This window comes from Mytilus edulis, chromosome 6, assembly GCF_963676685.1.
Source record: "Mytilus edulis chromosome 6, xbMytEdul2.2, whole genome shotgun sequence".
Lineage (NCBI taxonomy): Eukaryota > Metazoa > Mollusca > Bivalvia > Mytilida > Mytilidae > Mytilus > Mytilus edulis.
Genome location: NC_092349.1, coordinates 19879962 through 19893150, shown reverse-complemented (window position 1 = coordinate 19893150; position 13189 = coordinate 19879962). Strand labels below are relative to the sequence as shown.

Below are 13189 nucleotides of genomic sequence, written 5' to 3'. Positions count from 1 at the left end.
TGTTTGAGCTTTTGATTTTGCCATTTGGTTAGGGACTAATGTTTACTTGGCGTACGGTATTTTTGTGATTTAACTTTTTATGTCAATATCGAATGGGTAGAAATTAAAGAAAGTTATTTTACTGATTTTATGTGTCATTTATCGAATAATACGAGTACAGCTGAACTTACATGAGGGAATTACATAAACTTAAAAAATGCGAGACTAGGTGCGTCAGGAATACACGCCTGGTAGTGAAGTTTGTATACTCTAAAGATGCAATAGAGTGAAGTATTTATAGTTATGTACACGCTTTACGATGGCAAAGAGTATATTATTTTGCGAAAATGTCGGTTCACAATTGAAAAGTTGTCATAAATGATACCAATATTAAAGGAAAGACATATATATGAGGCACATTTTCTACTTTTGTTGGCTTTCTTAATCACCCACTGAAATGTAGGTTATTGAGTGATTGGACATCATTAATCTAAAAATCAATAAATCGGCCACTTGGGTCAATCAGTAGACATTGGCACATCAACTGTCTGTTGAATATCAATCTGCAACTCTTCACTCTCCACTCGCCTAATATCTGATCGATATTTCCGAATGGCATCTTTTGCTGTAAAAATAAAGGCAACAGTTATATGCCGCTGTTCAAACGTCAGAAATCGATTGAGAGAAAACAAATCCGGGTTACAAACTAAAACTGAGGGAAACAACGAAACAACAGAAACACTGAAGTGCAAGAATCTTATTTAGAATTTAAGAAAGATGTATATGTATATGACCATTTATGAATGATTGATTTCTCCTATGGTACATACTTTATCATAAATGATGGAATGGTCCGACTGGTTAAAGTGTTTATATTGAAATTTAAATTGAAACTTGAGCGAGGATGATTCATTATGTCGTTACGTCTTTTTCGTATTTCTCCGACATAGACCAGTCCATAAAGATTACACAACTTTTCTATATCGTACACATTATAATGGTGGTGCTGTTAGACAAATATCTCAAGCCGTTAGTTTTTTTCGATTTAATTATTTTACATTTTTCAGTTCTGGACTTTGATAGCTACTATATGGTATAGGTTTTGCACATTGTTGACCCATATTTGTTAACTTTGGTGTCATTTGGTATCTGGTGCAGTGTTGTATCATCGTCAATCATGCAAATCTTCTTTTTACGATCAAATTTATATAAGGGCCTGGTAACTTTGTAAATTGTTTGATTCTCAAATGCATTAAAAAATATTTAAGCAGGAAAGTGAACTAAACAGTTGGTTTCCTTTCAAAGGAACAACGAAATACAACATAGAGTGTTCGTTTTAAAAGAGGGACGAAAGATACCAAAGGGACAGTCAAACTCATAAATCTAAAACAAACTGACAACGCCATGGCTAAAAATAAAAAAGACAAACAGAAAAACAATAGTACACACGACACAACATAGAAAACTAAAGAATAAACAACAAAACAACACGAACCCCACCAAAAACTAGGGGTGATCTCAGGTGCTCCGGAAGGGTAAGCAGATCCTGCTCCACATGTGGCACCCGTCGTGTTGCTTAAGTGATTACAAATCCGGTAAATAGTCTAATTCGGTAGGTCATATGTAAAGGTTAAGGTTAAGGTTTAATTGTAGGCACCTAATCCTGGCTTTGATTACTTGAAACCAAAATTTTGAAAGCAAAATATTTAATGAATAATACAACCAAAGCGTCTAAAAATCATTACATATATCACGCTTTTATTTTTGTACACCTGTCTGGTAATTCAAACTCGTTAGTCGGACATAGATAATGCCATTGTAATAATATATAAACAAACGATCAAAATACAACCAATAATATACGAATCACAACATAGAAAACTAAAGGTTGATCAACACGAAACTATGAGGGATATCAAATGCTACAGACGGATCTGCATATCCTTTAATGTTGTGCAATAACAAATCTTTATCATATAGCTAGTCAAAGATAAGACTCTTTCTATTGAGTTATCATGACAGTTTTATGGACAAATCATGAGAAGAAATGAGAGCAATAAAAATATTAAATAAAATCTTGATTATTGCAAATATATTGTATTTAAAAACCTAAATAATTAGATTTGGCTTTTAAAAAAAATACAAAGTAGATTTAAACTAAATAACCACTTGGACGGTATTTCATGTTAGCTCATAATTGATGACCACTGGTCGGATTGAATGCTAGAGGACGAAATATTCGTAATTAGTGCTATGAACAATATGCGCTTATCAAATATACCAGGCTTCTATTTTATTACACCAGGCAATATCGACTACAAAAGACACATTTGCAGATTGATAATCAAAATCCCCGGGGGACAAAACTCATATAAATCAATAACATAAATGAAGAGGATTCTATACCAAGCATTTCGAACTTTGCTTTAAACCCTTTTTACTGAGGGATGTAAAACCTTTAGTAACTTTGTTGTCGTCTTCTGTGTGTTAACATTCAGCTGTATAGGACCACTTGAGATCACCATTGTATCTGTTACCAGTAAATGTATAGTTGTTGTCGAGCCTTTAACTTTTGTCGAAAAAAGCGAGACATAGTGTCCCTACATTCCGTCTTCGTTGTCGTCGTCGGTGCCGTCGTTGTCCACAAATATTCACTCAATGCAAAAGTTTTTGAAATTTTAAAAACTTTCTTAAGCTATTCTTGATTTCTACCAAACTTGGACAGAAACTTGTTTATGATCATAAGATAGTATCCAGGAGTACGTTATGTTAAAAAAAAATCATTTTTCCATATTTTACTCATAAATGGTTTTTTTTTCGGCCAGGAAATACATGTAGTACATTCACTCTGTGGTTAAAGTTTTTAAAATTTTATTAACTTGCTTAAACTATCCTGCTTTTGTATCACACTTGAACAGAATCTTATTTATGATCAAAGGCTAATATCTGGAATGAAATTTTGTTAAAATTTGGTACCTATTTCTCCATATTTTACTTATAAATGTTTTAGTTTTTCTTTCAGTTAACGTTACATACAGTCTGCAATTAAAGTTTTTAAAGCATTTATTAGATTCATGAACTATCCTGGATTTGTACCAAACTCCGACAGAAGCTTCTTACAATCAAAAGATAGTGTCGAGAGGATTTTTTATTTTTTTTTTATTTTTGTTGAGCCGGCGATTAACAGCAAAACAAAGAGGGACGAAAGATACCAGAGGGACAGTCAAACTCATAAATCGAAACTAAACTGACAACGCCATGGCGTAAAAAGAAAAAGACAAACAGACAAACAATAGTACACATGACACAACATAGAAAACTAAAGAACACGCAACACGAACCCCACCAATAACTAGCAAAGTAGGCGAGACACTTGGTTCCGCAGAACCCTTACATTATTTTTTTAATTCAACATGCTTTCCCTCCACATTGTTATAGCTAAATCAATTTCTATGCCCCGTAGAAATATAGCTAATAAAAACGTCCTGTACAATAAGATTTTATATATTGACTTAATGTCAATTTGTTGGTCAAATTAATTATCATATAGAAAATAGGGACATTTTCAGATTTGCTAAGATAGAACAACATGAACAAGACAAACACATATTTTTATGCGCTCTGACGCTTTGCATTTAATACAAATTTATACCCATTTAGACGCAAACAATTAGAATTGATAAGGAAAGTCTTAACTGGACTGGTCTTAACTGTTATATACGTATGTGAGAGTCCAATCTAGTCCAGTCAAGATATAACACTTTTTTTCCTGCAATGGTGTGTTTGTACTGTGTGACATTTGATTAACAAGATGTCGACATATTGCCAGACCAGGAAGATATGTATGATAATTGTTTGTCTATTGATTCAGATTTACCAACAGATGGTTATAATATACTCTCATACATGTCATAGTAAAACAAAACACAAATAAAAAAGTATGTCCGACACTACACCTTTTTCATTCAAATCTATCAAAAGACAGTGTTGATAAAAAAGAAACCAAAATCAATTGTTCTCTTTCAGATTGAACATGTTGAATGGCAATATTTAAAATGGCGTCGTTCAGTTTGTCGACGACACTGTCCGTTAAGTAGCAAAAGGGAAAAGTGAGTTCATCGAGTAAGCAACGGTGAATTCCCCGAGCCTAGAATGCAACATCTTGCATATATTTTTAAGGAACTAAATTTGCGTTAATTTATTATTTGTATTTAACTCAGTCTACTGACAATATGTAACAAAAAAACATTAATTTAATATTCAAAGTACTATTTCCCATTATTGCAAGTCGCAAAATTTCTACTGTTTCTTGTCTGTATGCATATGTTTTGCTTACTTTGTTATATATTTCTTCTGATTCCACACGAATTATGACATTTAAACAAGAAACAAACGGTCTTATAAACTTGTGAGTCTTATGTAGACAAAACGCGCGTCTGACGTATTAGATTATAATCCTGGTACCTTTGATAAATATTTTAACATATACAATACCGAAAAACAAATAGGACAGACAATAACCAACGACAACAACCTCTTGGCCCTGGATAGGCACATACAGAATGAAGCTGGATCAAAGATGTCTGCGAGCGCTCAACCAGCGATGGTTCCACAGCATTTTTTAGAATTATAAGTATTGTATATATATTTGTTCAAATAGGAATACAACTGAATGTGCTTTAGTGATTGTATCATTTGCCCACTACAGGACATGAAGCGTATACTGATCTTGGAATTGAAAGCGGAAGATATCTTGATTTTAACGCAAAAACAGAATACTAGTATGCAATCTTCCAAAGTACTGCTGAACTTTACAAATGTTTGTTAATACATGTTTTGTACCAGGAAGTAGTATTCATATCCTGACAATAAATCGAAATGGTAAGTCCTGACGAGAAAAATAAAAACCAACGTACACGTCGTTAATGTGAAGACCAATCACATTCCATCGACAATGACGTCACCATAGTACCACACCATCTGAATTCGCCCACTGACAAGACTCATCTACATTTACTAACTTCTATGTTTTAAACACAGTTGTTTAAATCATTCTTTGAAAACTGTCAGGTAACAATCATTGTATCATGATGTCAAAAATTGCTTTGTTACTTTTGGCTATTGCTTTCACGACGATTACAGGTAAGATTTAGTTTGTTTTTAATACTAGTTTTGCAATGTTAATAGTTTTAACAAATTCAATTACTGATGTCAGTGTATAGAGATGTTTACCTTCGTGTATTTGAAATTTTAAAAAGCCATAATTTAGTTTTTAAATGGATTTATTTTAAAAGTCTTACTACTAGGCTTTACAAATCTCTTTATAAGAGTACATTCGAGTCATCAAATCAGCCTAATCTGGGTTTATCTTCAAACTTTGTTTTAAATATAAAGGCTGGAGGACATTCCTTATTCGCATAAACGGATCCAAAATGTGTTGTAGCTTAAAATTGCAAATGGTAAAATTGAATCCGAAGACACAAAAATTTTCGGGATCAGGATTTGGCGGCCAATTCTTAGTTAAGGTGAAAGTTTTACCAAAACTGACAGTGAACAGTTAATGTATATTTGAGGGGTATTTTCGTCATTTCTAATGTGATGTTGCAAAAAGAAAATATTTTGTAATGATAACTTTATCGCAACTATTTCTTATTGTAGTATTTCAAAATTCATGGGCAAATTTTAACTAACTGCATACTGCCAATTTATAATAATAGTTATCAAATGTACCAGGATTATAAATAAATACGCCAGACGCGCGTTTCGTCTGTATAAGAATCATTAGTAACGCTCAGATTAAAATAGTTATAAAGTGAAAACTTAGAAGTTCTTTATTTTTACCTCAAATGTATAATCAATAATTATTTGCTTTTCAAATACAGTCGTACAGATAGAAAGCCTGAAACATTTCCAGTGAATTTATTTCAAGAAAAAAGTCATTTGAATTATGAAGATATGGGTAGAACGGACAAAGAAATTTACTTGCGTGATTTTCGTAGGAGTAGCTATTGGCATAAGCTTTGAACTGGCTCTCAGTAACTGCGATTACTCTCAGAACTGTACACAGTGTCTTTTTGTCTTGATGACGCCATGTTTAGTTTGTTTGTTCATTGGATGGCTTTCTTTTTTAAAACGATTTAATGAGCTAATCCCTTTTTAATTGATGTTATTGTGGGTTCATATTTCGCACTATTACACCACTCTCTCGTAACATTCTGTATATGCATGTCCTTAGTCAAAAGTCTGTAGTTCATTGTTCGTCCCGTAACATTCTGTATATGCATGTCCTTAGTCAAAAGTCTGTAGTTCATTGTTTGCCCCGTAACATTCTGTATATGCATGTCCTTAGTCAAAAGTCTGTAGTTCATTGTTCGCCCTCGTAACATTCTGTATATGCATGTCCTTGGTCAAAAGTCTGTAGTTCATTGTTCGCCCCCGTAACATTCTGTATATGCATGTCCTTAGTCAAAAGTCTGTAGTTCATTGTTTTTGTTTGTTGCTGAATATTACTTTTGGTTTCTTTTTTCGTTCATTATTGTGTACATAAATCAGGCCGTAGTTCTTTATTTTTTAAACATTTGTCATTTCGGAGCTTATCATACGATAGATGTTTTCTTTATTGTTAAAGACAGCACGATGAATTAAAGTTGTAAACTTTAATGTCATTTGTTTTTTTATGGAGAGTTGACTCATTTGTAAATATGTTAGACTCAGATCGATGTTAACTTCGGTTTTTTTATATAACATTACGTTCTCAAATCAGTGTCCAATATTCTAAGTCTCTAACCGACGTCTAATGTAATAAAAAAAAGTTGACATATATAATAAATTTTAACAACTTTTTGAGTTTGAGGTTTAACTAAACACTTGTATTCGGAATTTGAAAGTTTTTTTCTTTAAATAAAGTTGTGACCTCATTACGGCGAGTCCGTAAAAAGGACAACGATTAGAGAAGCAAAATATTGGTCGTTGATTTGAGAACAGAAAAAAAGACGTCAATTAGAGGGGCATAAAACTGTCCGTCGATTTGGTATATTATTTCATTGTGACGTCATATTTTGACGTCGATTTGAGAAACGGACGTCGATTAGAGACCGGAGGTCGATATAAGTCTTACATATATACCACATTTTCTTACTTGTTTATGAACCATTAATATCTTACTTTATATACTACAGCTGGCAGTCGTATGGTTACAAATATAGATTATGTGTTAACAAAACTTTGAATTTATTATATGTTAAGGTTTTTAACCCTAGGAAAAGAATATATAAGAAAATTAAGTAAGAAATGTTTTATTTTAACAAACTTGACATTTAGTGTGGGTGTCTAATGAGACAGCTTGAACATCTTATACATATTTTTCTGATTATCGATGATGTTCGATGCAAACTGTTACAAAAACGTACATTTTGCAAAATACCATTGCATATCAAAGTTGTGTTTTAAAAAAGTCAATAAATGTATGAAGAAGAATAGCAAAAATATCAAACCTTTCGGTATTTGCCATTTAATTAGGGACTTTCCGTTTTGAATTTTTTTCGATGTTCAGTATTTTTGTAACTTACTTTTTGAATAGATCTTCACTAGGTAAATCATAGTATTTTTAGAAATTAATTCAACAAACAAAAAATAGTATACCTGTTAACTATGTTCAAGGTGGTTTAAGAGTATTCCGCCATCATGGGTTTCAGGTGACAGCAAATGATCACTTTTACCTAATTTTGTGGTTTTACTTTTTACCTCTACATAAGAAAAAGCCTGTACCAAGTCAGGCATATGACAGTTGTTATCAATTCGTTTGATGTGTTTGAGGTTTTGATTTTGCCATTTGATGAGGGACTTTCCGTTTTATATTTACCTCAGAGCTCAGTATGTTTTTTGTTATACTTATCACGTGTCTTGTTATAGTGATACTTAGGTCATTGACTTTTTCTTCGAAGAACATTGACATTGTTATTACGCTGTCAGTTTTTTTTTCGACTTGTGAGTTTGAATGTTCTATTGGTATCTTTCGCCTCCCTTTGTCGTCCTTTGCACCAATATAACTTACAACTTAGTATATGGTGTGCGTCTACTAATAGTTGAATGCCGTTCGGTGACCTGTAAATTGTTCTTCTTTATTCAAGATTTTAATAGATGGTTGTCTCCTTAACAGCATATCACAGTTTTTAATTTCGCAAAGGAAAACACACATTTCCAGATGCAATTTAACTATCTGTAATAATATTTTGTATGTTGGTCCATATTGTATTATATTCACTAGTACCTATGAACTTGTTTGTTTAAATCATAGGTAATTCCAACTTTGCATGTACCAGAGTTTATGGCGGATATTGTTCTCACTCAAAAACGTGTAGTGACTTGGGAGGACGTGTAGAAAAACTGCCAGTAAATTGTGGGTGTAGCGCATGCTGCAAGTGTACCGGTAAGTACAGAAATAATTACAGAGAAATTTGATAGTAAATGGGAAATGATTAAAAACTTAGTTTACATGTGAGGAGATATCCTTCTTCTTGTACTCACTTAGTTTAATAATAATTCATGTAATATTATTAATATATTGATGCACATAACAACTGGACAGTCATGTGTGTGCATTATAAAATCTGTGATGTTTATTGTTATTGTTATCTATAAATTAATATACTTGTTTTTGTTTGATTTTATTTGAATTGTCTCCCCTTGACTTTGGTTGTCATTCACTGTTGTCGTTTGTTTTGTGATTCTTTCCAACATGTCCTGTCTGACCATTATCTGTTAATGATCACTGTTGGCCTCTCCTGGTACCTCACATGTTCGACATCATAGTATTATAAGTGATGCATATCGTCGCTGGGCTTCTAAAATGTCGTATATGACTTTTTTTGGCTAAAAATACTTTTTGACACCAATGGTCTGGGCGGGAGGAAATCTTTGGTATTACAAAATAGCATACAGTTAGACCAATCAAAATGTGTGAAATAAGACATATTACAAAATTGCCAATGTCAGTTTTTTGTAAAGTTTGCTTCCAAAATGTTGTATGAAAACTTGAAAATCGTTGTAGAATGGCTTTGGGAAAAAAAATAATTGTACATTTCTTTATTTCTGTGAAAATAATTTAAGTTCTTGAATAATCCAGAAATGTCAAAGTTTTTATTTCACTGCCATTTACAAAAATGTTCAAGTTCACATACGACATTTTGGAAGCATGCATTTTGCCAAAATTTTCAAAGCCTGTTTGTGAGATATTTTTTTCTTGAAAAATTTGTAATTTACAACATTTTAGAAGCCCAGCGACGATATGGCAAAAGGAAAAGACTGGTACCATCATTAACTTTATCAACATATTAATGTAATCTAATCCAGAGTGATAAATGATGAGTATGATCTAGTAGATAATTATCATATATATATATATATATACATAAAATTAGGATATCTTAATTTTAAACTTTAGACTATTATTGAGAAATTAAATATTAATACATGTATTATAAATTATTTATGTATTTATGTATCACAATGCATGGTGTTTTAACCAGAAATCAGTTATTGATTTGTCATTGTACGACAGGCAGGCGGGCAGGCAGGCGATCGGACGGATTTCGGCTGTCAAACAGTGTCCGTTTATTTACATAAAACGCTTTGCAGAAAAGTTCTCAAATTGATATATATTGTTTTCTGTGACTAAATGAAGATCAAGTTCAATTTTCACGATTGAAGACAGCTATATGGTCATGATTTGTGTGGTAACTGTCTTAGGTTCTACTTCGCAGATAGTCATGGTTTTGTGTAACTCCTTGTGTAAATGTTTCTAGATAGGTTTTATGTGACTACTGTTGTAACTATTTTTACAAAACAGGTCATGGTTATGTGTGTCTACCAACAAGGACCTACAACATATATTGTCATGGTTTGTGTAACTACTGATGTAATAACTCGTACATCAATGGCAATGGTTATTTGTCTTCTCATATTTGTTGGTACTTCTAAACCTGTGAGAATTATTTTATGGCTTCTGTTCGACTTTATTTTGATTGCTCCATTGTTTGTACATTTACTCAAATGTATATCTACATTCTGAAATGACTGCACTAATTCCTGAATATGACATTTGTTTTCCAATCGTTTGATATGTATGAGAATTCAACTTTGTGCTTGTTTGGATTTATAAATATTTTGATGTGAGCGTCACTGATAAGTCTTATGTAGACGAAATGCGCGTCTGGTGTACTAGATTATAATCCTGGTACCTTTGATAACTATCGGTTGCCATTTTATAAGGAACGTTCTGTTTTGAAATTAATATCCATTCGTTTGATGTGTTAGAGCTTTTGATTTTGTCAATTGCTTAGAGACTTTCCGTTTGGAATTTTCCTCGGAGTTCGGTATTTTTTTATATTCTTATTTTTGCATATATTTTATTCGTAGCACATCCCGTGCATTGTGTGCATCTCGTCGTGCTTTCAATTTCAAATTTTATATCTTACTATACATTATGGGTTGCACTAATCATATAAGGTCGCACGGTAACATATAGTTGCTTACATCTACAACATTTGGATCTTGGTTGATAATTATTTCATTTGTATTCATACCATATTTTATTAATATTGTATGTATAGACACATGCGCTGAGGGTTCGGTGTGTATCAATGAAGGTGAAGGTGAAACATGCAATGGCATCAGAGATACAAAAGGATGTTGCGGCCACAGAGTTTGTTGTACAGCTATATCTACCACGCCCGGTATCACATCCCCTAATACTACCCCTGAATGTAAGTTACACATTGATAAATATCTATGTTTGTATTTTCTCTTTTTTTTTAAAAACTTTAAAGAATATGTTTCCTCCAGCCACACAATCAAATCTATTTTTCGAACATCAATTCGCTTTAATTTACCAATGCAAGAATTAATCATGAAAATCTCTTTTTAATCTATAAGTTCAAACTGTTTTCAGGAATATAATAGAACATGATATTGCTTTCAATCAAATAATTTGTCAATTTTTAAGTCAATCCAAAAAAAAAAAAATGAAAAGTCATTCAAAAAGTATAAGAAACATATATTTAAAAACATAATGTACTTGATACTTTTTCAGGTGTAGAGAGTCAGACTAGCTGTCTTATGAATTATACTGGTACCTTGATACTTTTTCGGGTGTGGAGAGTCAGACTAGCTGTCATATAAATTATACTGGTACCTTGATACTTTTTCAGGTGTAGAAAGTCAGACTAGCTGTCTTATGAATTAAACTGGTACCTTGATACTTTTTCAGGTGTAGAGAGTCAGACTAGCTGTCGTATAAATTGTACTGGTACATGTACCTTGATACTTTTTCAGGTATAGAGAGTCAGACTAGCTGTCTTATGAATTATACTGGCAGCTTCTGTGGAGACAGCTGTACATATGAAATAATGAATGAAGACTGCTGCGGGAAAAAATGTTGCAGTGAAACTGTAGGTTTAAAGTTATAAAAAAAACTATAATTTAAAGATAAACCGTACACACAACACGTGTTTCTAATTACTTTCATCCATTGCTGAATATTATAATTCTTCTTTAGATAAATAACTTTTACTGTTGATGAAGCTTCAATTCTTGTTGTTTTTTTTTAGATAAAGATATGTATTTTTATTCTGATGAAGATACATCCAGTAAAGCGCTTCGTACGCCTGAACTCTATAAAGTGTTGGTTGTTTTCATTTTTTATCGTAATTAAAAAGAGACAAAGTTGCGATTTAAACCTCCCCACACGGTAAAGTGCCTATCCCAAATCAGAAACTACGTTCAACTTGGTGTTTGTCTCTATATATCATGTCTTAATGCTATTTGTCATTTAGGAAATCTGATGATGGTTGTTTCACAATTTTTTAAAGCTAAGGCTATTCATAACTTTAAGCAGTTAATATACACCTAGATGTTGAACTTTAGATCATTTTAGTCTGGTTAAAATAAATCCAGTAAAGCGCTTCGTACGCCTGAAATTTATATAGAGTTGTTGGACAACAGACAAGGTTGCGATTTAAACCTTCTCACGAGTGCCTATCCCAAGTCAGAAACACCATTTAATTGTTTTTGTTGCAGGATCGCCGTCTCTTTGTCGTATATCTTACGTCTAATTTCAGTCAAAGTTAAATCCTGTATTTCCTGGAGCACTAAATTAGAATGGATGCGTTTTTGTGCTATGCATACCTCCACTTGTAGTTCGAAGTATCGAGAATTTGGAAGTGTGTATCTTACCCAAGTGCTTTCTCGTTAAAATATATCACTTTCTAGCTTCGGGCTAATCAGGAAGTCATTATATAATCAATATAACTTTCATAGACAACAGACTATTTTGAGTGCGTAAAATATTCTACAGGCACCTCTCTGTAAAGGGCACTGAATGTTTCCCTTCAGATGTCCTTTTATTGAATTGTTGTCCTTTGATTGTCGTTAGCCCGACATATCTTTTATTTATATATGTTAATTTAAAAACCAAACGTTTAACATTTTAATTGCAGGAATTTATGAAATAACTTACTTCAAGTCATATAATGCTAGCGTTGTTTTAACTGTTCCAGTTCCAAATAGAAATGCGGATACAACATGATTTGTTTTTTGTAATTTTCTTTATTTCACAACGTTTTGTAAACTGAATTGAATACATCTAAATTTTCAGCCTACAAAATGAAGACCCTGAGCTGAACATGAAATTCAACAGAGTGTACATATGTGAGGAGATATCTACAGAAGTAATAACATTTCCTCAGTTATAATAAAACATTTACAGTTGTATGTCTCTTTTTTCATATCATCTGAAACCGCCTCGGTGGTCTCGTGGTAGCGTATCCAACTAGAGTGCGGGAGGTCGTGAGTTCGAACCCCGGCCGGGTCAAATCACAGACTTTAATATTGGTATTTGCTGCTTCTTGCTAAGCACGCGGCCTAAAGGGGTAAGAACAAAAACTGGTCTGCTCGGAGTCAGAATAATGTGTCCGGGTAAGAAAACTTGTCTTCCTGCGAACAGTTACCTTGACCAGACTCAAGCTGGCAGCCACTTTTATCGGCCAATCAAGATAGCAGCCACTTTTTTCCAGCAGCCAATTTTGACGATATGTCTAAAACCCAAAAAATCTGCGTGAGGCTCAAACGTTCCAAAAATCGCTAAATCTTAGTTAAATGCAATCTAACAGCGAAAATCGACAATTTCACGGTTTCTGCTAATTTCTAAATCATT

The 13189-nt window shown here is 32.9% G+C and overlaps 1 protein-coding gene across 1 annotated transcript; it reads left to right on the top strand.

Moving 5' to 3' along the window:
• Positions 1-5008: 5008 nt before the first annotated feature.
• LOC139526015 (keratin-associated protein 5-5-like) lies at positions 5009-12718 on the top strand. The gene is made up of 5 exons (XM_071321197.1): positions 5009-5121; positions 8276-8407; positions 10590-10742; positions 11311-11426; positions 12632-12718. The coding sequence occupies exons 1-5, from the start codon at positions 5067-5069 to the stop codon at positions 12641-12643; spliced, it is 468 nt and encodes a 155-aa protein (XP_071177298.1). The 5' UTR covers positions 5009-5066; the 3' UTR covers positions 12644-12718.
• Positions 12719-13189: the final 471 nt, after the last annotated feature.